The 25,736-nt window shown below is 45.7% G+C and overlaps 1 protein-coding gene and 1 long non-coding RNA gene across 9 annotated transcripts in view; one reads left to right on the top strand and one right to left on the bottom strand.

Moving 5' to 3' along the window:
- Nucleotides 1-25,736, top strand: part of WDFY3 (WD repeat and FYVE domain containing 3) — a 237,044-nt gene that overhangs the window by 193,927 nt on the left and 17,381 nt on the right. For 7 of the 8 annotated variants that reach the window (XM_084759373.1, XM_084759375.1, XM_084759376.1 and 4 more), the window contains 16 exons: nt 47-100; nt 2,007-2,175; nt 4,020-4,183; nt 7,102-7,250; nt 9,082-9,202; nt 9,669-9,754; nt 11,700-11,780; nt 14,429-14,483; nt 14,669-14,788; nt 16,086-16,203; nt 17,111-17,217; nt 18,737-18,890; nt 21,893-21,984; nt 22,188-22,400; nt 25,081-25,228; nt 25,355-25,509. In XM_084759373.1, coding sequence (XP_084615499.1) covers nt 47-100; nt 2,007-2,175; nt 4,020-4,183; nt 7,102-7,250; nt 9,082-9,202; nt 9,669-9,754; nt 11,700-11,780; nt 14,429-14,483; nt 14,669-14,788; nt 16,086-16,203; nt 17,111-17,217; nt 18,737-18,890; nt 21,893-21,984; nt 22,188-22,400; nt 25,081-25,228; nt 25,355-25,509 — 1,986 coding nt within the window. The remainder of the gene's footprint in view (nt 1-46; nt 101-2,006; nt 2,176-4,019; nt 4,184-7,101; nt 7,251-9,081; nt 9,203-9,668; nt 9,755-11,699; nt 11,781-14,428; nt 14,484-14,668; nt 14,789-16,085; nt 16,204-17,110; nt 17,218-18,736; nt 18,891-21,892; nt 21,985-22,187; nt 22,401-25,080; nt 25,229-25,354; nt 25,510-25,736) is intronic. The other variant, XM_084759371.1, reaches the window with a different exon arrangement.
- LOC311584787 lies at nt 8,144-10,935 on the bottom strand. The gene is made up of 3 exons (XR_014775000.1): nt 10,626-10,935; nt 10,273-10,337; nt 8,144-8,566 (listed from the first exon to the last, which is right to left on the bottom strand). It is a non-coding gene; the product is annotated as an uncharacterized lncRNA (long non-coding RNA).

The raw sequence follows: 25,736 nt of genomic DNA, 5'->3' as shown, positions 1-25,736 counted from the left end.
ATATGCCGTTTCCCCTGATGTGTCTATACTTAATACCCTGTTTCAGTCTGAGACCCCAAGTAGACAGCCCGAGACACCCGATGATGTCATTGCTCAGAAGGTAAAACACTAGTTCCCATGAAAAAACGCAAACCTCTTGCAGCTCTGTCTGTAGTGCACGGTAGCTGGCAGACACACTAACCTGAAAGCCTGACTGACTCTCGTGTGAGTTCCCGGATGGAAAGCTGCTGTCCTTCTTGCTGAGATGTCTCCCTTCCTCGGGCTTCCGGGGGTTTTATGTTGCTCACTAACAGGCGGGGCTCTCACCCCTCACCATGCACCACTCCACCCATAACTAACCAGTTGTGAGGCACATTAGTAATGGGCAGCCTGGCACCCTCGGCTTTTTGAAATGTGATGTAATTATTTCAAATGCTGAGTTACTTTAAATACAAGACTGTAGCTTTTAAATTGCTTTCCAGTCAGAAGAAATTGATCCAATAACTAAGTGTGTGGTCATGTTTTTGAAGTACGGCTTCAATTGGCATGCGTTTTTCATTGTTTTTGTTTTCCAGCCAAAAAGATTCAGTACTTCCACTGTATAGAGACAGAAATGTGCATTAACAGATTTTGGGAAAAATCAGTAACCAAATCTACATCTATCCAATCCGTGACCTTGCCCATCACTAACTGTGCCTTCATCTTTTAAAATGTTAGCAGTTTTGGTGGGTGATACCCTGTTACTGCCCAGCCTCCTGCTCCTTGCAGGCTACTGAAGTTTTCTTTCTATTTAATAAATTATAAGCAGTTTTGAGTTGAATATGACCATTTTGCTTCATACAGAACCACCGTAGAGGTACTGAGTTTGTGCTCCCTTGACTTCCGTTCTGTGAGGTTTCTCGCATCATTCTGGTGCCCTGAAGTACTGTGTAATGTCTGCCGTCCCCACCTCCACACAGCCCTCCACAGTTACAGGTCTTAGTCGCCCGGCTCCACACTCCTGTGCCTTCACTTAGGTTATCTCCTGTCTAAGATCTGTTCAGTGTTTCAGCCTGAATAGCCCACCCACTCAGTACTTGTTATCCGTATTAGTTGGAAATCAGTTTTAGGAACGTGAAAAAAAAATAGGATTTTAAAATTTTGAATATTATTGCTCATAAGAAAGGAGAAATAAAATGCTGTCTGAGAAGGAAATTAAAAGCACGTTTTAGAGCCCTCTTTTTTTTTTTTTAAATCTTTAATCCAAATCCTGAGTCTAAATCTGACTAGCAGTTACATTCACATACATTTTTAGGTTTTGAGCCATTACTTTCTCCATGTATGTGACTTTAAGAAGGAAAACAAGTTTAGGTCAATTGGAAAACTTATTTTAGAATAAAGATTATTCTGTGAAAGAAATGCCCGACTGTATCCAGAACATTGAGTCTTTTCTTACATCTCTGTCGACAGTCATTTCTTCTTCAGATTATGTCTGTTTACTTAAGTTACCTTACGTTACCTGCTACCAGACTTGCTACGGGAGGCACCCGCTCATCCTGCAGGCTAGCCAGAGAGCGCCATCTAGTGTTGAATGCATCTCGTATGCGGAGTCAGGCTGCCGAAGTGGCAGGTGTTGGCTACAGAAAGGCACAGCACCGTCAGTTCTTCCTCCCTTCTGCCAGCCAAGTGCCCGTCAGCCTCCTCAGCTGGGCAGTCCTGTGGCAGCCCACTGCCCCTCATGGCAGGCATGCTGTCCTCTGCTGCTCTAGAAGGTCAACATAGCCAGAACTGACTGGGAACGTCACTAGCCCAGAACATGGTCCACTTCTCTTTGGGAAGAACAAAACTGCTAATATTGTTCAATATATGTCATGTACAAACTGTGGAGTATTTCAATAGAACAACTTAACCCGGAAGTCTGTGTGTTTAGTATATATTCACCTAGTCTGTGCAAAGCCCCTAAACAGTAGGAACACAAAGAAATCTTGACAAGCTTGTGTTGTAGTTGTTGGAAATAACTGTGTCATTTTTTCCTTCTTATGTCTTAGAAGCCTGCTCGGTACAGAAGAGCTGTAAGTTACGACAGTAAAGAATACTACCTACGCCTGGCCTCGGGTAACCCAGCCATCGTTCAGGACGCTATCGTAGAGAGTTCAGAAGGCGAAGCCACCCAGCAGGAACCAGAGCACGGAGAAGACACCATTGCCAAGGTCAAAGGTCAGCCGCCTCTCCGATTCTAAGTTGAAATCATTTGGAAGCATTCCTTCCATATGATTTTGTATGAAAATATGAGCATTTGGAAACAGAAAGGCCAACTATAAACATGTCTTATATACTTGACCAGCACAAGTTACAGATTAATTTATGAATGAGAACTAAAGAGACTGTCCCTTTATTCCCTAGAGATGTATACGTCAGTCTCATGGTCATTGGCTCAGTAATACTGTGTGTGTGTGTGTGTATATATATATATATATATATATATATATATATATATATATATATATATATATAATTTATCATCAACATGTGTTAGCCAACAATAAAAATTAGTGGTCTTTGTGTAGCTGCTAGGAGGCCTCTCAGATTGAGCCTTCTGAAGAGTAGGTGTAGCTAAAAGGCCACCTGCTTCCTGCTTCTGTGGTTGCACAGCCTTTGCGCTTCCTACAGCATGTGCAGGGGCTGGACATACCAAGTCCTGTCCTGCCTCCTGCTCCAGCCCTGGATGGCTCCTGCCCACAGGTGGAGCTTTGCTTTCTCTCCCATACAAGATGCAGTGGTTTCTTTCTCACTGCTGCACGGCTCTTTTAAATGGATACGTTTTCTCAAAGGCAGGGATTGTTTCATTTTGTGTGGTGTGTGTCTGTGCGTGTGCACACAGTTGTGTGTGGGTACAAGTACACACGTGTGCGTGTACATGGAAGCCTGAGCTCATCCTCCTGGCTCTCTGAGATGGCTCTCATTGGCCTGAGGCTTGGTGGTTCTGCTACGCTGACTGGCCAGCCAGTCCTGGCAATGCTCCTGTCAATTTTGATGGCAAAACTAAGGAATATGAAGACACTGAGAGTGTGGTTTTAGTACATTTTTTAGAACGTCTAGTATTTTAGGACCTCACTGGTTTATATTTCTTCTATTATGATTTTTCATGACGTTATCAAGGAACAAGAAACAAAGTGTTTAATTCTTAATTAACCTGCAAATTAGAGATCTGTCCCTGTGTTATTAAAAAGAGTTTTATTCGTGTTCCGCGTGACCCACTGTCTGACTAATTTCACTCATTTATGAAAAATCATATTGCTACTTTGAATGAGGCTTGGCACAGCCTCCATGGGCCCTCTGAGTGAGTTATACTGTGCTTGTCGTGTGCCGCCCTTATGTGTGTGACAGTGACTTGTCACTTACCACTCACAGTGCCTCCCCGGGGCTACTCATCCTTGTCACCAATGCCCAGCTGTTCCCTTCCACATCCGACTTCCCTGAGAACTGACTGTGTGACTGTGGTCCCAGCACCTTCCCTACGTTACTGCAGTTAGCCCTCCAACCAAGCTCTGGGGCAGATAGAATCCTCATCCCAGTTTCATAATGGAGAAAACCGTGCTTCACAAAAGGCAGATAATCTCTAAGCATCATGCAGTGTTTGGTGTCCAAGCCTTTGTTGCTGACCTCCGAAAACTGCTGCCCATCTGTGCTCTCTAGAGTTCTCTGACTGGAGAAGCATCAAAGGGTCTGTGTGCGAGTAAGCCCTCGGCTGCTGTTGTCATAGCACGTGACAAGCAAGCTCAGGGGGTTCTGTCTCACGCCGTGGTCTGTGACAAAACAAGCAGGTACCCTGTGGAAGACCCAAGATGCTCACCTCATGGCAGCCACAAAACAGACAGGAAGGGGCTGGGGTCCAACTACCCCCTTCAAGGGTGCATCTCCTAATGACCTAACTTTTCCCGCTAGCCCCACTCTAGGACTTCTGCCTCCGTCCGTAGGACCAAAGCTTTAGCATGTGGGCCTCTGGAGGCCACCCAAACCATAGCTGACTCTGCGTGGCCCTGCTGGTGTCTCCACTACAGGCCTGGTGAAGCCTCCCCTGAAGCGCTCTCGGTCTGCACCTGATGGAGGCGACGAGGAGACCCAGGAGCAGCTACAAGACCAGATTGCTGAGAGCGGCTCCGTGGAGGAGGAGGAGAAAACAGACAACGCCACCTTGCTGCGCCTGCTGGAGGAAGGGGAGAAGGTACTGTGCTTCTGAGCACTCAGTGTGTGGGTTTAAGTAGCATCCTAAGGCAAGATGCAAGCGAGGCATGTAAGTGAGGGCTCCAGCCTGTCTGCACCGCGCCGGGCGGTTTGAGCAGAAACGGGGTTCATGGTGACCCCTGGTTTGCTCTCCGTAGAGCCCTGGTCAGGTCTATGCAGACAAACCACCCACCTGTTGCGGCTTTAGTGCCTTTTATCTCCATAACTCCTAGTTATCATGAGCAAACTGCTCCAGCTGCTCTGAGCTCTCGCCTCCAGCGCGCATTTAGCCCTCTCCTCCCTTGCTCACAGGAAGCTATCGAACTTGCCTCCCCGTTCTGCCCACCACCTCGGTCCTGACCACCTTGCCCACCTCCCTGGTGCATCGTAGCCCGAGCACCTGCAGCAGCATCCACCCTGCTGCTCACTGCACCCACCATGGTTTTGGCTCTGAACTTTGCTCAGGCTGTTTTCTTCTGACAACGCCCCTCACTTCCTTTCTTCCTGTGTCATCATGTCTCCCTCGCATGCTCGGCCTCGCTCAGGCGCCCTCACTCTGTGTCTGTGGACTATAGGATAGCACATCCATTCGCTGTGTCGTGTTTTCCTGTGTCTCCTCTTCCTCTTCTTCTTGGTGGCGTGCTCGTCATCAGGCACCGTTTCTTATTCCTGTCTCATTGTCTCACACGCCCCAATCATATAATAGGCACGCAGACCTTGGCGTAGTAATTAGGGGCTGGAAGGAAGGCAGGTCAGTGGGTTACTGTGTCGTGAACTTGAATATCACCCTTCTGGAAAGGCTAACCTTGTTTTTGCCTGTTGTGTTAGCCCTGGGGCGCTTAGCTACATCAAGAAGTAGGAAGAAGGAGCTGGAGTGTAATTAAAACAGTGCTGTTCAGATATGTGCCCGGAATAATCCTGAACGAAATTATAAAAAGAAAGAAAAATGAATAACTGTGAAAGTGCATCCATCCAGAAGATGGCTTGAGAGGGAGGCTCCTGTGGCCCTGGGATGTGCAGGGCCAGTGCTGCTGTCTCACTGCGCTCTCAGCGTTTGAACACTCAGAAAGCTTCTGTTCTTCCCTCCCATCCTCTCCTCTCTTCCCATCCCCCCTACATTGCAGTAGTTATTATAATGTAAGCCAGGATGCAGAGGGCAGAGGGCAGTGGTGAGGTAGGTTTCCAACGTGCATGGAGCCTTGGGTTTCGTCCCCAGGACCACAGGGGAAAAACATGTCGATGCCTTTGAGGTATAGCTCATTTTGTAGAGTGCTTGCCTAGCACACAGAGCGTCCTGGGTTCAATCCCCAGTCTTGAATAAATGAGGTAAAGTGGTGCAAGGCTGTAATCTTAGCATTCAGGAGGTGTAGGTAAGGGACTTTGGAGAGCAGGGTCATCCTTAAACACCTAGGGAGTTAGGGGCCAACCTGGAATACATGAGACCATGTAAAAAAAGGTTGAAATAAAATTTTTAAAGATGTTTTTAATGTAAATGAGTGCTGTGCACACCTGCAGGCCAGAAGAGAGCAGCAGGTCACATTATAGCAGGTCACATTATAGATGGTTGTGAGCTACCATGTGGTTGCTGGGAATTGAACTCAGGACCTCTGGAAAAACAGCCAGTGCTCTTAACCTCTAAGCAATCTTTCTAGCCCATGTTAAAATAAATTTTAATGCCTGGATTTCGCTATAAACAGCCTAATCTTTTATAGTTGAAATGATGCAGGTGCTCAATGACATCAATTTATACTTAGATATTTGAAAAATGTATTAATGATTTCATCTTTAAATGTAATTTCTAAATGACAAGTAGTTGTATATGTCTTTAGGATACAATGTAGTGTTCCTGTCTATAAACCTAGAAATATTCAGTTGAGCTAACAAATAAACCCATCCCTTCACCAATATTTTATAACAAGGTAGGCACTAAAACTCACCCTCCACCCCACATGAAACTTCATGCCATTTGGGAAACCTTTACTTTCTAATCCTGTCCCCCTAACCTTCAGTAACCAACTTGATATTTTCAGATCATTACTCAAACTTCTATGAATACATTTTTCCTATAAGCACTTTACATATGAAGGGGCAGGAACTATATTTGTTTGACTCTGCTTCAGTTGCTGATTTTTTCCCCCCTTTGACTTGTGTTGAAATGAGTTGACTCAAGAAGGAATATTTGCTAGGTATTAGCTTTCTGAAAAGAAAACAATACTCACATTGATTTAGTAACCTGCCCCGTGAGGAAATAGCATCTGCCCAGCCGGGCTTTCACAGTGGCCTTACAGTCTGGCTAGGAGTCAGGGGCCAGGTGGGCACTGAAGGACACATTCCACTGTGTCACTCCTGGAAGGATTATGCAGAAAGGACAGTGAGCTCTGGAGAGAAGACAGGCAGCAATTCTAATGTGGCCTTACAAGAAGCCTGTGGTGTGCGTTAGAAACAAGCAAATGAAAGCAGGAGCTCCAAGGAGTTGACCCCCTCCCCAGATCTGCACATGCTTTAGCCACCGAGCTAGGCACTTCCGCTGGGGTCCACGAGCCCTGAAGAGGTTTGCAGCGTGTCACCTTGCCCATAAGCGTCCTTCAACCCTCTGTTCTGCCAGGCTTACGCTGTGCCCTCCGTGAGCGCAGGAGCCTCGGCTAACTTATTTCTCACTTCTAGACTGCAGTAGACTCTGTGCCTAGCATCAGAGACGGGGTCCTAGGTGGGGTGCGGCCTTAAGCAGATAATGTGAGTGAAAGCTTGTCTCCTGTGACTAAAGGCCTCTGCATGTAGGACTGAGCCTAAGCTGCTTCTGTGCCTGCGTGACCTCAGACTTGACGTGCTTAGCCTGGCGCTTACTGTAACAGTAACAAAAGAGGAATCATGCAGACTTTGTAAAGTTACAGGAAAGAATATCTGTGACTTTCTTTGTAGATCCAACACATGTACCGCTGTGCTCGGGTTCAGGGCCTGGACACGAGTGAGGGGCTCCTCCTGTTTGGTAAAGAACATTTCTATGTGATTGACGGATTTACCATGACGGCAACCAGAGAAATACGAGACATTGAAACTTTACCCCCAAAGTAAGTAAATGAATGGAGAGACACACAGTAAAGCTGCCTCTAGCAGACAGCAATTATATTTGCATTATTTCTTTTAATCCCAAACATGTGTCCTAGGTCATATTAAAGCCGTGTCCTAAGTCATGTGCCTTCCAATTCACATGTGCCCCGGGGCAATACTCTCACTTCCTAAGTCACCTCACCTCCTGGTTGATGTGCGCCTCCGGGCTGTACTTTGATTTCCACTAAAAAAAAGGGTGCTTGTTCATCAAGTGAAAATTGCATTTTATGTCTTTGCACTATTAGCATTATTTGCCAAGTTGCAGTCATTGTTAACCTATTGTTTTAGTTAGTTTCTTGCTGTGATAAACAGCATAATCTTAGAGCAGTTTGGTGAGGAATGAGTTAATTTGTCACTGAGGGGTGTCAGGGCAGGAAGGAGAGCTGTTTCTTGGCTTACTCAGCTAGCTTATACAACCTAGAACCGTCTGCCCAGGGAATGAATGGCACTGCCCACAGTGAGCTGGCCCATCCAAACATCAGTCCTCAGTCACAGACATGCCCACAGGCCATTCTGCAGACAAGTTTTCACAGGTGATCTTCTCAGATGCCTCTAGCTGTGGCAGGTTGACAAAGAAATCTAACCAGCACACCTGTCCACTTAAAAGCTCATTCTGAATTTGAGATTATTGATCAGAGGCCAGAGAGCTGGCTAAGGGTAAAGGCGCTTGCTGCGAGAGCATAAGAGCCTGAGTTCAAATCCCAGCAGATAAAGACACAAGCATGGCTACCCAGGCGCTTGCTATCCCTGTGGGACAAAGATGGGGAAACGGCCAGGGTCAGTGGCTACTGGCCATGCTCCAGGTTCAGTGAGAGACCCTGCCTAAAGGGCATGAGGCCGACATTGATAGGGCAGGAAACCTGACGCCCTCCACTTGTCTGTGCCAGCACACATGTGTGCATATCACAACTAGACATAGGCACACAGCTGTATGAACACACTAGGGAACAACACTCTTGACGACCGATCTCGCAGCGTGGTGACCTAAGCCCACACAGGCTGACTAGTGGAGTTCTCTTCCGTCTTCCATCTTCCTTGTCTTTTCCCAGTCCTGGGGGATCTTGGGTAATGATCACTCTGTGGTCAGAAGACGCACATGGGCTTTTGTCTCTTCTTTTAGCACTCTGAACACTAAATATGACTGTTAATGAGACAGAGCCTCTGCAGTTCACTCCTAGGGAAAACAATTAACTTTCTTCAACCGGTCAAGGCTACAGTTTGGCTTTCATGGGCCTTTTTTCTGTATAGAAAAACTTTTAATTGTCTTTTATGATTCCTGAAAAAAATAAAGTAAAACCATGTTTTGTGCCACTTGGTATAAAAATAAATCTATATTGAAATATTTTAGGGCATTTTATTCTGATTTGGAAAGAAATAAAATGTTTTTAGGGATCCCCAAGTGTGTTGTTGGCTTACACCCTGTGCCAACTGATGGAAAGGCTGATCCTAACATAAGTAAAGGGGGTTTCCTGTTCAGTAGGGGCTGGTAGATTATCCTCTCCCCGCAGTCCCCCACCCCACCGCCTCTGGTTTTTCAAGACAGGGTTTCTCTATGTAGCCTCGGCTGTCCTCACTCTGTAGACCAGGCTGGCCTCGAACTCAGAGATCCACCTGCCTCTGCCTCCCTGAGTGCTGGGGTTACAGGTGTGCGCCACCACGCCCAACTTAGATTATTCTCGTAATCACAATTTTGAACTGAAACTTCTGCTAGGTTGGAAATGGCATGCCTTTGCTGATGAGCTTACCTCTGTTGTGGGTTTGCTTGCTTCCTTTTTCTCTGGTTTCCTGTAGTATGCATGAGCCCATCATCCCGAGGGGAGCCAGACAGGGCCCCAGCCAACTCAAGAGGACGTGCAGCATCTTCGCATATGAGGACATCAAGGAGGTGCATAAGAGGAGGTACCTCCTGCAGGTGAGCCACGCTGCACTGAACGCCTTCCTCTCTGCCACTTTTAACAGATCACTGTTCTGAAAACTGCAGCATCCTCTTGGATCCCTGGACACTTGATCCCAGGGCGCACAGTGCCTTACAATGCATCTGTGTTTTCTTCATCACAGTCTGACTTGCGGGCTGCCCTCCGGGTGCACCTATCTCTCTACTCCTCAAATGCACATTTGTCTTTTCATATAAAAATTACGTCTTCATTTCAGAACCATAATTTTTCATTACTATTTATACTTCTGTTTTTAAAGATTTCTTTAATTTTGGGCAGAATAAGAAAAAAAATCTAGATTGCATGCCTTGATATATAAAGAGTTGATGAGTCTAAAGTATTCTGCAGTCAAGAAGTTCAACAACATCATAGAAACTCACAGTGAAAAAGCTAGTGTGTCTCTTATGATCTGTTTCATCATTTCTTTTTCTCTAACCATTTTAGCCTATTGCTGTTGAAGTTTTCTCCGGGGACGGACGGAATTACCTCCTGGCTTTTCAAAAGGGAATTCGGAATAAAGTCTACCAAAGGTCTGGCTAATGAGGAGTTCCTTACGTGCTGTTGTGGGAGGAGATGGGAGGGGGCCGTTGCCATCGTGTTTAGCTAGTTGCTTAAACCCTAGAGTCTGGACCACTGAGCCAGCATGTCTGCAGACATACTTCTTGCATTCCAGCCCCTGAAAATACGTTCCTTTAACTAAGTGCCAGTTGCCTTTTCAAATAGCATTTCTCCTTCTGCTAACTCAGAGTGAGAACTACCAAAGGCTATTCCATCACAAAGCCTAAAGAATAAAATGTCACTTAAAAAATAATGCTTTACTGGGCTGGAGAGGTGGCTCAGTGATAAAGGCCCTTGGTGCCAAAGCCACAGTGACAGCTGGGTCTCCAGGACCCACAAAGTGTAGGAGAGAAGCAACTTCACAGGGTTTTTCTCTCTGCTCCACACACATGCCATTGCACATGTACCCACATGTGCACATGCACAACAGTAATAAATCACGTGAAAACTAAAAACAACACGTTGAGTTCAAAATGTCCCACCTCTTTACCTTGCTGTGGGGCTCCAGACCCGAGTTCCCTGAGACACAATATCCACTTGGGAGTCTTCACTGCCCTAGAAGGAAAGTTGAATTTTCACCTTCAGTGCTGAGAAAGTAGCTGGGCCACTGAAAACTACTGATCTGTTGTAAACATGTTTTGCCATTGGTGCAAAGAGACCACATGTGCAGTGCTTTATGTTAGGAAGAGACGAGTGGCCTCGTATGTGTGTGGATTCTTCGGTTCCTGGTAATCCCTGTGTTCTCACTTTTGTGTTTGTGCCCATGAGGAACAGCTAATGCCACGCAGTGCTGCATGACACTGTGGCGCAGTGCCATCTTTTCCTGGTTATATGGTGACCTACCTGCCAGGATGATCCTCGGGGACCTGCACATAGTCCAAATCCTAGCTAGACTTCTATGTAGCTTGTATGTATATCTGTAACAAAAGTTAACCTGTAAATTAGGCAGAGCAACAGACTAACAACAATAAGATAAATGGAATAATGATATCAATATATTATAATGAAAGTTATTTAAAGCTTAAGAATTTTTTATGTCTATAGTTTCCCGTTTAACATTTTTTAAAAGATTAACTTATTTATTATGTATACCATGTTCTGCCTGCACCACAGAGCCAGAAAGGGACACCAGGTCTCCTTATAGACGGTTGTGAGCCACCATGTGGTTGCTGGGAATTGAATCAGGACCTTTGGAAGAGCAGCCAGTGCTCTTAACCTGTGAGCCATCTCTCCAGCCCATTTTTAAAAATATATTTTATTTATTTACTGTGTACATAGTGGTCTGCCTGCATGTACACTTGCATGCCAGAAGAGGGAAGGAGATCTCATTATAGATGGCTGTGAGCCACCATGTGGTTGCTGGGAATTGAACTCAGGACCTATGGAAGAGCAGCCAGTGCTCTTAATCTCTGAGCCATCTCTCCAGCCCCCCTCATTTAACATTTTTGAACCATTTTTTTAAAAAAATATTATTTTAATTGGCCATAGGTAGTTAAATGGAAACTAAAATTATAGATAACTGAAGACAGTGGTGTTGTCTGTGAGCATAGAAACAAGACGTCCTTTAAATACCGTCCCTGGATTGACTAGTGATCCATACTCCTTTCCCATGGGAAAGAGCCCCCGTCCTCGCCTGCCCCAGCAGCTGCAGAGACAATTGAGATGCTTTAGCTGCAGTCAGTCACTTGCTAGCACTTCATTTGTTGACTGGAGCAAACTGGTGCTCCGAAGCCCCTCCCCACTGCATGTGACAGACAGGTACCAGGCAAGATGGCGCTTGGCCTTCCAGTCAGCATCCTGGTCATGTGTGCTCCGTGTTCACCAGTTACGGCTTATGGGCGGGTCAGGCAACAGTAATGCTATAGACTTGTCCGTCAGATTCCTGCTGAGATTTCATTTGCAATTTAAATTTTTTAGGTTCCTGGCAGTTGTGCCATCTCTCACTGACAGCTCAGAGTCCGTCTCCGGACAGAGACCCAACACCAGTGTGGAACAAGGGTAAGTAGTATGCTGCCTGCTCGGTGCTATCTCGTTGTGAAAGTATGGTGTTTTATTTCTACAGAGAATAATTTGGGATTTTTCATCAGTTGATCCAGAAAAAAATTTCAATTCTCAAAATACAAGCTTTTATTCTTTTCCTTTAGTGCTATATATGAATGTTTCTCATCTTCAAAAAAATCTCTTTTGAAACATGGCTTTTAGTCACTGGCTCGTCATATTATAAAGCATTCTCTTATGTCTTGATGCCACCTTTTCCAGGTTTTCTTAAAGTACTAAAATGCAGCTCCTCTTGGTTTTGTTCGGGTGGACTGTCCGTAATAATAAAATGTACTGTAAGTTCTAAGGCTCTTGATACACAAAACCCAACTGCAGGAAGTTCTCCATCTGCATCCCTTCCTTCCTAGATTGCTTTGTTTGTCTGAGTAGATACCAGCTGTCTGCATTAATTATTTAAATTTTAGATTTTATAAAATGGTTTCTTATTGTATATTTCATTAAGAGTACTCTTGCGCTGTGTTTGTCAACTGACTTTGAGTTACTCCTGTCTTGTGCCCACTTTTCCTTAAACAGTTGTCCTCAGCTTACAGGGGAACCTTCTAAAATAGGGTCTTTTTTTTTTTTTTAAGATTTATTTATTGTATCTGAGTGCTTTATCTGCAGAAGAGGGCATCAGGTCACATTATAGATGGATTTTGAGGCACCATGTAGTTGCTGGGAATTGAACTCAGGACCTCTGGAAGAGCAGGTGGCGCTTTTAACCACGGAGCCATCTCTCCAGCCCTAAAATAGGGTCTTGATTACACCTCTGCATGTTGAAAGTAGCCCAGCTTCCTTCCCCTTTTGCTCTCTAGTCTTTAAATTTAAACATTCTTGCTGCGTATGCAAGCCCATCAGCCTTTTCTTATACCTTCTTTATAGCTCCTTTTAATCTTAAAAGGTTCCTCTGGGTGCTACAGCCATGTCAAGAGTCCATAAACTCTGTTTGCAGTCACTCGGTGCCCAGCCACCTGGAAGGAAGCTGTTGTGAGACTGTAAATTAATTTATAAATCATACACACACACACACACACACACACACACACACACACACACACACACGTAAAACCTTAATAGAGAGTCTGCCTTTTATAAATGATTTTTCTTCTTATCTGTGTATTGTACATCAAAATATATTAAATTGGGCATAGTAAGTTAGCTCAGCAGTTAAGAACACTGGCTGCCATTCCAGTGGTCCCAGCAACCACATGGTAGCTCTCTATAAAGGGATCTGGTGCCCTCTTCTGGCATGCAGATAGAGCACTCATACATTAAAAATAATAATAATAATACGGCTGGGCAGTGGTAGCATACACCTTTAATCCCAGGCAGAGGCAGGTGGATCTCTGTGAGTTTGAGGCCAGCCTGGTCTACGAAGAGAGTTCCAGGACAGCCAAGGTTATACAGAGAAACCCTGTCTCAAAAAAACCAAACAAGAAAAAAAAACCAAAAAACAAAACAAACAAAAACCCAAGCAGGGCTGGAGAGATGGCTCAGTGGTTAAGAGCTCTGTCTGCTCTTCCAGAGGTCCTGAGTTCAATTCCCAGCAACCATATGGTGGCTCACAACCATCTATAATGGAATCTGATGCCCTCATCTGGCACAGGCACACATGCAGGCAAACACTGTGTACATAATAAACAAACAAATAAACAAATAAATCTTTAATAAAATAAGTATTTTTTAATTTTAAGAAATATGTATTAAATTGGTAAAAATGTTGCTTTTATTTTTCTTTAGCCAGTAGCAAATAAAAATGCTAAAACACACATTTGTTAACCTCAAAAACAGGTCCTAGAAGTTCCAAACATTTTCACTGTTAACATAAATAAATACAGGAAGGGAAAAGTTTTCCTCTGTTGTCTTACAATGCTGAGGAATGTTCTAGCCAGCTTCCAGAGACATATGCACTTTGCGTGTTTACTTTGCCTGGCTGAAGGACTTTATTGACATGGACAGTGATACTTGTGGCACTGAGCCTGGTGTGTGCCACGTAGGTCCCTTCAGTAGTCAAGGGTGTAGCTAATGACTCTTGGACCAAAGATTACTTTTCAATACTACAGTGATGACACCTTCACTGGTAGGATTTTGCTCTGACAAAGTGTACTCTCCAAAGTGTGCTTATAAATGTAAATGAACTGAGCTACGGTGCTGGCCTGTCATAAATTCTCAGTCTGTCCCAGGAGCTGTGTACCTCTTATGTGGAAGTGATGGCATATTTCCATTCTTTTGCCAAATGTGTTTGATCTGTTTGCATGGGAACTGTAATAAAAATGAGATATAGGGTTAGACCAGAGCTGTTCCCACTCTTTGACTCGTGATGAACAGTGACACATACAGTGTGCTGTATCCCAGGGCTCTTAGGCTGATTGATGTGTCGAGAGACACGGTTCATAGGAAAACGCCTCCCTCCATATTTTCTTCTGGTTCAGATATTTCATATTTCAAATTGCCCATCACAGAGGGCTCTACAGTAACTCCATGGCACACGTTAACAGATCCTTCCTATGGACTGAAAAGAATCTGTCAACTAGTGACTGAGATGTTTCTGTCATACAGCTGTTCAGAGGTAAATCTCTGACCTATGCTCGGTTTTCTTCTGTGTTCAGATCTGGATTACTCAGTACTTTGGTTGGAGAGAAGTCCGTGACACAGAGATGGGAGGTAAGAACAAAGCCCATGGATGCTCCTTCCCGCCCCGCAGGCTGCGGCCCGCTGAGGGAGAGCTGTGGGAGGGGTGCTTGTACTGAAATCTTTTGTTAATTTTCCACTTTTTGCATAGACAGTTTAAAAAAAAAACAAAACCCCAATGTATTGTTCTAAGGTAGGTCTTTGTTCTCTTTCCTAAGAGAGGTGAAATCAGCAACTTCCAGTATCTGATGCACTTGAACACCCTGGCCGGCAGGTCCTACAACGACCTGATGCAGTACCCTGTCTTCCCCTGGATCCTCGCAGACTACGACTCCGAGGTAAGTCAGTCGGTGGCCCAGTGGGATGCGTTCTCATAAAGGAGAGACATTTCAGTTCTCAGGTACTTGCCTTACAGGTCACCATTCCCTAATGGGCACGGGTGCGTCCCTCCTGTTCCCTCCGCTTAGCCAGGCGTCACTCGAGTCTCACTAGATCTCTGCCTCGGCTTTCTTCAGCCTCTTACTCTCCTCTCTTCTCCATCTCCCCTTGAGGTCCTCACAGATCTGATAGGGTTGCACCTGTTTAAATTATTCAGGGGGATACCCGACCCCTCTCTTCCCCCAGTAGCACTTTCCGTGTGGTGCGGCCTGTATGGAGTTGTCCCAAAGCTTTCTTGCCACCTGCCTCGTTTGTGGTGCCCTTCCCTTGCGAGCACACCACTCGTGGGGAGCACTCTGTTCCCTTCTCTCCGCATCCTTGTATTGTGGGTCTCTTGTAGTTTTTTCACTTGTGCTGCTTCATTTACGGTGTAGTACTGTCCTCCTTGTCTGCTCTTACTTGTTCGTGAGGCTGTCAGCCTGAGCAGAAACGCTTCTCACAGCTGGCTCCCTCTGTCCCCACTCCTAGAGCAATGGCTGCCATGTGCATTTAGCAGTTGCTGAGTCTAGTGGAGATGAGGCATATTGTGAATCGGTTTCTTGCGCCCAAGATTTCTTTGATGCTTGGCAAAATTGTTCATACTCATGTCCTATAAGGAGGACATTTATTAAACATTTCACAGACACGTATTTCAAATTCCTACCGTTAAAAACCCTAAGAGTACATTTTGGTTTTCTTTTGCATATGTGACTTAGATCAGCTAGTGGTGCTCTCAAAATTATCTTCTTTAGACTGAGAAAGTCATTGTGTTTGAAGTCACTTGATAGGGTGTGTGAACTGACTGCCGAGGGTTTTAATTTATCCCACTGCTAAACCACCTACACGGAGAAGGTCGGGAATGTTAGAAGGAGCTAAGAGGGGGCAGGAGGGGCCATGGAAAGGCTCGGTCCTCCGGTTACAGGAGCAATGGTGATAATGCTGAATGGAGCCATTGTGTCTGCGGTGTCCTGCTATGGCCTGGCTAAGAACTAGAGCGTTGCCCTGTTTCTCCTACAACTGGGGTCCTAAACGTCTCCCTGTGAAATGCTTGTCTAGAGGCTCCACTCACCAGGCCCTGCGCCTGAACCTAAGATGTGGGTAAACAGCCCACAGACTGTTACTTCTATGGCCATTTCTCTTAGTGCATTCCACAGATAGGGCCACTGCATCTGCACCAAGTACATGGCAACCTGGCATTGGGTTTTGTTTGTATTTCAGGAGATTGATCTTACGAACCCCAAGACATTCAGAAACCTGGCGAAGCCGATGGGCGCACAGACAGACGAGCGGCTGGCCCAGTACAAGAAACGCTATAAGGACTGGGAGGACCCCAATGGTGAGGAGCACCTTCTGCCTTGCCTAGAATTTCAGTCTCAAAAGGAAACACTGTTTAGTGTGCTGACACCTGTGGGCACGTCTGCAAGGTGCCGATTTGTTACATGTGCACACCTGCACATGCATCGCTACATACGCACACCTGCACATGCATCGCTACAGCACAGACCATTTTCATGCCCGCCCGTTGGCAGCATCTCTAGATGTTTATAGCTGTCTGCAGAGTGCCAACAGGAAACCGTCTCCTCTGCCTTGGTCTCCGGTAATATTTAGTCCAGGAACCACACATTCATCTATTGCGTCCTCTTTAATTTCACTTAGGTACTTTTTAGAACTCCCTTTATTTAAAATTATGAATTGGTGATGTTTATAGACTGTACAATTTATTATATTTAATGACTATCGTATTTCCCCCTCAGAGACACAGAGTGAGGGGGAAACTCTGGAATTGAAGCCTATTAGTATGCCCGTGTGCGTTTTCTTTCTCTCCCTCTCCGCACCCTGACTGCCAAGGAAGATAGACAATAATAATGCATGCTATTGCATTGCATTGTGAACATTTAGAGAACTGTCTAGTTACAAAGCCATACCCTAATGACGATAGGTAGCTGCGGGGTCAGCATTCTGCGTCTGTGAAGGTGGCTTCCCATTAGAGGAAATGGGGAGACCCAAACTGACAGTGGCAGATGTTTGGAGAGGTCCAGCAGGCTTGTTCTGGAAGCCTGCCAGATGTGTGCCTGAGGAGGGGGGGTGGGGTCTAAGTGTCCCCGCACCAGTATCTGTAGCAAGCTGCATTTGGGGTCCCAGTTGCCTGTCACAAGTGCTAACATTTCCAAGCCTGCTGATTAACACCACATTTACTTTTATTTGCTCTTTGTTTTTAATGACGCTCCAACTGTCTGGAGCAGGGGAGACCCCAGCCTACCACTACGGCACCCACTACTCCTCTGCAATGATTGTGGCCTCATACCTTGTAAGAATGGAGCCTTTCACACAGATATTCTTACGGCTTCAGGTAAGACTCGAAGTTTACATTTTTACCATTCTACTCAAGTCTACTTTCATTTAAAGTTGTCATTAAAAAAACAAACAAACAAACAAACAAAAAAAACAACTTACCTTATACGGAAACCTGAAAGTTTAGTAGTGACAAGTTGGTCATTTAGAGCTGAACTGTGATGGATTTATTTAGAATGAACAAGTGTCGGGGCTGGAGAGATGGCTCAATCGTTAAGACCACTGACTGCTTTTCTGGAGGTCCTGAGTTCAATTCCCAGCAACCACATGGGGGCTCACAACCATCTATAATGAGATCTTGTGCCCTCTTCTGGTGTACATGCAGGCAAAACACTGTGTATATATAATAAATAAAAACTTTTAAAAATAGAATGAACAAGTGTCAGGGTCCTACAGTGAAAGCATACCCATCCCAGCCGGGTGTTTGCTTACAGGCCCCTGTGCTGTGTCTGTGGTTAGTCACCTGCTCCATCTCCAGCTCTCTCATTGGCCAGTGGTGCATGCTGGGTGAATCCCTCCTTTGAGCTCATCACTGTCTGGGCGTCAGACATCACTGTCTGGACAAAGCTCTATATTGTGGTTTTGGGGTTTTAGTTAAGGAGACAGCTAAACATTGTTTTTTTTTATGAGTAAACTGTGAAGTGTTTTTAGAGCGTGAGCATATGTGACAGACAAACACAGACAGTGGAAGGTGAGGGAGGTGGAGGCAGCTTAGGGAGGCTTGGGGTCTGGCAAACACCCGAGCACAGAGGAGACCCTACATAAGACCCAAGGCAGGAGCGGCGAGGTAGTGAGGGCACCCAGGGCAGAATGAGGACGTGAGAAAGTTGTGAGCAAGGAATAAAGTAAGAAACAGTCCAGAGCAGAGCGGACCATGGCAGCCACTTCCTGTAGCGACACTCCTGGACCGCTGTGACGAGAGGAGGCTGCCGCTATGTCTAGGAGGTTGTGTTGGCTAAGCGCTTTCTACCTGAGCTTGTTTCATCAACCATTGGCCCCTCATATCTTTCTACTCCATTCTCATGGCTTGGGCATTTGTATCAACATGCCCAGGGAAGCCAGGGAGTCAGCCATAGTCAAACACGAGCAAGAACCCTGTGTGGAAACCCGCTACCATGTAAGTTAATGCAAGAAGGAGATTTGGTCAAACATTCTCCATGCATAGACTTCCCAGTCACATGTGGTTACAAGAGAATCTTTCCTCGGGGCTCTATCAAACCAGAAGAAATACCATTTCCTGCTGGTCCTACTGTCTCGCTAGGGACTAATATTTTTAATAAGTTTTTACACTCTTCATGTTTGAATTTTACTTTGATTACAAAACAGATACATTGGGTATCCTTTGTAAAGAATACTCAAAAAAAAATAGGTTTTATGATTATTTAAAGTTTTACATACTTAATGTAGGATGGCAAGAAATTGAAGTGTATTTGAGGTTTTTAAGCCCTTGAGTGTGACAGAAACTTTGTGGCACAGTGGTTCCCTGACAGAGAGATGCCTCCTCCTTCTGCCCACAGGGTGGCCACTTTGACCTGGCAGACCGGATGTTCCACAGTGTCCGTGAGGCCTGGTACTCGGCGTCAAAGCACAACATGGCGGATGTGAAAGAACTTATCCCAGAGTTTTTTTACCTACCGGAATTCCTGTTCAATTCCAACAACTTTGATCTAGGTACGTAGAAGTGGAACTTGCTGGGAATGTTAGGATCCTGAGGTGGAAGGAAATGCCATTCTTACACTGACTGCCCACAGTGCTTGGACAAGACGTCCTCTGTGGTCTGCCGGCTTTCCTGACTACCCTTGAGTGAGATTATAAATGAAACACAAGGAAAGGAAAGTAAGTTCTTGCCTCAAAAGAGCCAGTTCAACTGAATGTCTGGGAAAAATTTAACACCGACACAGATGGCATCCAGCAGTCAGGGCCATGTTGCTATAGTGAAAACAAATGGAATAAAAATGAATTTGTGAAACACTGCTGCTGAAAGCCTATTAATGCCAAGGGTGGTATATAAAATCTCAGGTTTAATAAGTTTTAGGCCAGCCTGGTCTACAAACAAACAAAAGGACTATAACAGCACTGTACAGCCCAGCAGTTCACTCCTAAATATACACAGGCTCAGGCAAGCACACGAGCAAGTGTGCTCAGGAGAAGGGAGTGGTCAGATAGCTCAGCCGTGTGTTAGTGTGCTGATGGATGAACACGTTGTGAGACACAAGCAGGCACAGAGTATGAAACTGCTCATCACACATCATTTGTTACGATTGTGAAAAGCTTATGGTAGGCTTATGAAAAGGCTTGTGGAGACTTCAGGCCACAGTCTGGTTGGCCGTGGCAGAGAATCAGAGCAGAAGCAAGTGGTGTAGAGGACTGTCCCCCTGTGGCCAAAATGCAGAATGAAACAAGTAGTGATGCCCCACGGTCCCCTTCCAGGGCGTGCCCCGTGACCAGAAGACATACTTCCTCCCAGGCCTGAACCATTAAAGTTTGTGTCACCTTGTAGCACCATTCTGGACACTGCACTTGACCAAACAAGGGCCTCAGGAGCACATTCCAGATCTAATGTAGCCGTAGCCGAATGCTGAGTGGGAAAAGCCCGGCACAGACCTCAGTCCGGGGGTGGGGGGGGGGGTGGTGTTTGTGATGCTTTAGCAATCCGAGAGCAGGTGATGCCACAGATGCAAAACTGTGGCTACCACAAGCATGTGCAGGAGAGTCATGGCCTGCCTCATGGCTGCTTTGGGCGATACAAGTGCTCTGGGACCACGCAGAAGTGCTAGCTGCAAATCATGCTGAATTACTAAACACCATTGAATTGTTCTCTTTAAAGTTAATTTTATTGTACGGCTCTTATATCAAGAACAAGCAAAAACAAAACTCAATATCAAATCCCTCTCACCAAGGAAAGAGCACCAGTGTAAAAGAAAGAGCACTTGGCGTTGCTTTCCATTGTTCTGGGTTCCTTGTTCGTAGTCTTTTTCCTTGGGCAGGCTGCAGAATGTGTAAACCAAGGATTTCTCTGTGGCTATGCTGCCCTCAGGTGTCTTTAAAATGGCTGGTACTTCTGATAAAGTATATTGTGACATAAGTATTCTTTAAAGGAAGGTGATTTTTAAGAGGCCTAGGGATTATTACTTGTATTTTATCGTCAAAAATTTAGGTCTGTGGGGCTGGAAAGATGGCTCAGTGGTTAAAGCTGAAGATCACCCTTCAGAGGATCCTAGTTCAATTTCCAGCAGCCATGTAGACGGCTCACAACAGCCTGTCATTCCGGCTCCAGGAGATCTGACAACTCTGACATACACATACACACACACACACACACACACACACACACACACACACACACACACGGGTTGGGGCACACGTGTAAGGGGTGTGGTCACTACTACTGACCTGACTTTTTGTCCTAAGTCGTGTGGTAACTTCTATCCCAGTCAGCACATTGGTCAGTAGACTGGCTTTTGTATTTACCACATTATCAATAACCAGTTCCCAGTCAAGAACACGCAATGTTTTCTACAGGAAGATTTTTCCTGGCTTTCTCTTAGAGGCAGCCCAGGACGCTGAAATCTGAAAGCTAAACTAGTAGATGAACATCTTAACACAGTATTTATATAGCCAACTGCTGCAGAGTTAGGCCACCTGTTTGCTGTTTATAGTCGTTTTTCACAGTGCTTGTCTTATCTGTACTCATGAAAATTGAAAGTTAAATGACTTTTTAGAGTTATTTCATTAAAAATAGTAAGAACCTGTCTTTTAGATGATAATTCCAATTAATTTTTAAAATCTTATAGCAGATGGTTTCTTTTTTTTTTTTTTTTTCTTTTTTTCTTTTTTCTTCTTCTTAAAGTTGAGAACCTTATTTTCCAGCCCAGGCTGGTCTATACCTTTCTATGTAGCCTAGGCTGCAATCCAATCTGCAGCCCCATCTCCCTGTCCTAAGTCTTGTGATTATAGCTGTGTACCACCGTGCCGGGCTCACATAATTTCCTTAATACTGATTATCTCATATAACCTAAAATAAGTTTACGTGGGATAAATATTAATATTTATTGCAAAATGATGTCTTTATCTCTGCCAGGTAGCCCTAGGCTTTCCAAATATTTCTTCTCTTAATATTGCAAAAGCTTTTTTCTGACTTTATTTTTAATGATAATCATCACTGGAAAATGTCTGTGTTCTACAGAAGCCACTTAGGATTTTAGGCGTTAGCCAGGTGTGGTGGCGCGTGCCTTTCATACCCGCACTGGGGAGGCAAAGGCAGGCGGGTCTCTATGGGTTCAAAGGCAGCCAGAAATACAGAATAAAGAGACCCTGTCTAAAATTGCAGCTGGCAGCGTTCTAGAAACTGCTACGTCATTCTTAGGATAGTAAGCTTAGCTTGGAAGAGTCCTGAGGAGCCCTACCAGAGAGAAACGGGTTAACTCTGAGTCACCTTTCCAAAAGACACGAATTTTGCTTAGGTTTGCCTGGAGTCAGCATTCTCTCTGAGGCAAGCTCCAGGGAGCAGCATTGGAGAGATGCCATAACAGTCTCAGGAAAGAGGGGACGGTTCTGTGGGGGAACTGAGTAGCTCTGATAATGAATCTAGCACAGGACTTCTGTCTCTTTAGTTAGAAGGTAACCACTGAACTCACTCTTACATTTTATTCCTGATGTGTCCAATTGCACAGGCTGCAAACAAAACGGCACCAAGCTTGGCGACGTCATCCTTCCACCCTGGGCAAAGGGAGACCCCAGAGAGTTCATCAGAGTGCACCGTGAGGTAAGGGAAAGTTAGGCTTCCTCTGGTCAGTTGAGCGGGCATGGAGAGCGGACCGTGAGCAGTGTGCCACACGGTCTTCAAGCTACTTGTGTTGTCCTGTGAGTCTTCATTATTTTAATTCCTGTTGACCTCTAGCCAGGTCTCTTTTACTTTGGGGACAAGTAATCAGAGCCCGGCAGTGACCCCGCCTGATTGGATTGCAGGCGCTGGAGTGTGGTTACGTGAGTGCCCACCTGCACGAGTGGATTGACCTCATCTTTGGCTATAAGCAGCAAGGCCCTGCTGCAGTAGAAGCTGTCAACGTCTTCCATCACCTTTTTTATGAGGGCCAAGTGGATATCTACAACATAAACGACCCGCTGAAGGAGACAGCCACCATCGGCTTTATCAATAACTTCGGTCAGATCCCTAAGCAGGTATGGATGTTCTTGGTAGCGGGTCTCTTTCCTTTGTAGGTGTGGTGTGTTTCTCTCAATGGGCAGATGACCATACAAGTAGTTAAGACTTGGTTACTAACACAGTCATACCGTCCACCCAGGAACCGAACAGACGGCTTGTTGTTACTTTCTTTCCCATTTTACAGCCCACATTAGGACAGTTTTTGTTGTTTGAATAGTTTTCGTGCATAAACTAGTGCATGTTCATCTATTCTGCTCAGACCTACCAGGAGGGCCTGTGGGCCACAGAGTGTGGAGATAGGATTTCATCCGGATGCTGGTCCAAACCCAGTGCTGACTGTAGGCAAGAAAATTTACTTTTGCCCCCCTGTTCTGGGTTATGATCCATCAAGAAGTCAAGGCAGGAACGTGAAGCGTCTGGCTCACATTCACACCCACGTGCTTAGCACACGCCCAGGGCTAAGATTGCTTTTTCTGCTGTCCCTCAGGCCACGGCCTAAACCCCAAGGATGATGCCACTCAATTTCAGACTGGGTCTTCCTGCATCAGTGAAGGCCATCACTACAGTCCCCCAAAACCATGCCCAGAGCCAGTTTGGTCCTGATTATCCCTCATTGTGACTTCAGGTGACTCTAGGTTACGTCGAGTCGATAAAGCTGATCACCCTGGAATCTACTCTACTAGCTTGGGCCACGTTATCGTGGCGCTATGGAAGGGCTGCTGTGCTAGGTCAAGCTGGGACACACTGGGGCTGCCTCCCCACCATCTGCATCATGGGAAGAGAGACCAATAGCTGGGGCCCTCGGCCCTCAGACTGGAGACCAGTGAGCCTCTTTCCTTCATCCCATCGTGTAGGATGCACAGCAAAGTGGGAAACACCATACGTGACCTCCACCCCGTGGGGGACATGCACAGGTCTAATCTGCTCATGACTCATGCCCATGGCAAGGCCTGGAGCCTCTGCACTTAGGGGCTGTTCATACGTCATCTGTTATTTCTGAAGTTCTTCCTTGACGGTTAAAGGGGCAGGCGCTCTATAGGAAATGGATGCATTGAACAAACATTAAGACCTTGCACCAAGGGCTAGAGGGATTTAGTGCCCACTACTCTCCCAAGGGACCCCAGTTTAGTTTCCAACACCTACATATGATGGCCGTGAGTTAACATAACTCTAGCTCCAGGGGACTTTAACACTCTTCTCTGGCCTTTGAGGACACTAGTGGCACACATGTGCATGCACACACAATTTTAAAATAGCTTTTAGAAGACCCTGTACTATTGGAGGAGTTCTGCGTTGCTTTGGTGTAAGAGGCTAGCAGAGCTATTTCTAAGACATCCCAGTAAATAAATGCCGAGGTTACATGGTCATATAGTCACTGTAGGTACATAATGCTATATGGCTCTGACTTTGCACAGCACCGTAGCCTTCGTCTTTGTCTTCGTTAGGACTTCTAATGCTGTGATAAACACCATGGACCAGAAGCAAGTTGGAGTGGGGTCGAGGGTATTTTTTCTTACAACTTGTAGTCCATCGTCCAGGGAAATGAGGGCCGGAGCTGAAGCAGAGGCATGGGCCAGCACTGCTTGCTGGCTCGCTCCCCATGGCTTGCTCACACAGCTTTCTTATCCTGCCCAGGGCCCAGCTGCTTCCTCCTTCCCACATGACTCCTGCTTGTTCTGAGTTAACATAAAAGTAGGCAGCACAGTCTTCATATAAACGTTATTCAGCATCTAGTCATGATGTGCTTTGAATTGTGTGGTCCTGTTTCCTGTGGCCCCTGTCTCTACATGTGTGCCTCTAAAATAAAAACAAGGTCCTCCAGGGCTTGGAAGTCTGCAGCTGTCTTCCTCTATGCGGTGTGTTTTACATTTCTTTTCTCTAGTGATCTCAGTAAGGGCTCAGGGAATGCAGCCATGCATTCATCAGCGAGCTCAGACGCTTTCCTCAAATACTAGTTTCCCAGCAAAAACGACAATATAAGTATTTCAGAGACGTTGAAGAGTCTTTGAGTGGCCTTATATTTTTAATCTTGTAGAAACAATGAACAACAACAACAACAAAAAAGCCAAAGATTTAAAATCTTTGTTTCATTGCAAAAACACAAGTGAGTCTGGCGAATACAAAGCGCTCTGATGCCGTCATCCTGCCCCTGGTTACTGTGGTGTGAGCGCCTGCAGTCTTCTTAGCCTCTCTCAGTTTCTTCCCTCAGATGAAGGACAGGGTCACAGGTTTGCAGCAAATTATGAGCATCTCAAAGACACCAAAGTGGCATGGCTAAGTCCCATCTCAAAGACACCAAAGTGGCATGGCTAAGTCCCATCAGGGATGCTGTACGAGGGGGCAACAATCCTGTTGCAGGGCTTCCTGCCTTCAGGGACAGATGGATCAGGTTATGCAGAACTACTTAACTTTTAAACATCATTGGAAAATAACGGTCAGTCAGCGTGTATCTTGAGTAGATTGTATCTTTTCAGAAAGTTAATCAGCTCAGTATTGAGCATGCTAACCCCAGCCCTGGTGCTGTGTTCCTGCAATCTCCTTAGGCTTTTAAACGCCTTTTCCTCAAATGAAGATGAAAAATGGGGATAATATAGAACGTGATCCTTGTAAAGCTCATCAGTATGGGGGGGGAAAAACATGTTTGGCATACAGAGGGCGGAGTACATGTTATCCTATAAAGTGTGTCGTCTTCTTCAGTTGTTTAAAAAACCTCATCCACCAAAGCGAGTGAGAAGCCGACTCAATGGAGACAACGTAGGGATCTCTGTCCCACCAGGAGCCACAAGTGACAAGATCTTTTTCCATCACCTAGACAACCTGAGGCCTTCCCTAACACCTGTGAAAGGTAAGGCGCCGGGTACCAAGTTCTGCAGTTGAGCTCTCTCTTCGTCACCTGGTCAGGATGCTTGTGTGGTATGTGGGACCAAGGTGCCAGGTCCCCACCCGTGATGATGCAATGATTTCTTTATAGAGCTCAAAGAGCCCGTGGGGCAAATCGTGTGCACAGATAAAGGAATTCTTGCAGTTGAACAGAACAAGGTGCTCATACCGCCAGCCTGGAACAAGACCTTCGCCTGGGGCTATGCAGACCTCAGTTGCAGACTGGGGACCTACGAGTCAGACAAGGTGTGCATTGCCCCCCTCTTCTTCTGCCTCGCCCCTTCATGGTCTGATCAATCCAGCTTAACAGGGGTGGGGGAAACCTAGCCAAGGCTTCGTCCAAAGGCAGAGAGGAGCATTTCCTGCCTCAGGTAGGAGAGAGCTGGCAGGGCAGTCATGTTGCCTGATGAACAAGTGTTTTTTGCACAGTTGTGAACTGAGTGCTGGTAGCTCCCGTCCCACTCCCAGAATTC

This window comes from Acomys minous, assembly GCF_964271855.1.
Source record: "Acomys minous genome assembly, chromosome: 15".
Lineage (NCBI taxonomy): Eukaryota > Metazoa > Chordata > Mammalia > Rodentia > Muridae > Acomys > Acomys minous.
The sequence above is the reverse complement of the archived record's forward strand: the minus strand, read 5'-3'. Positions and strand labels throughout refer to the sequence as shown.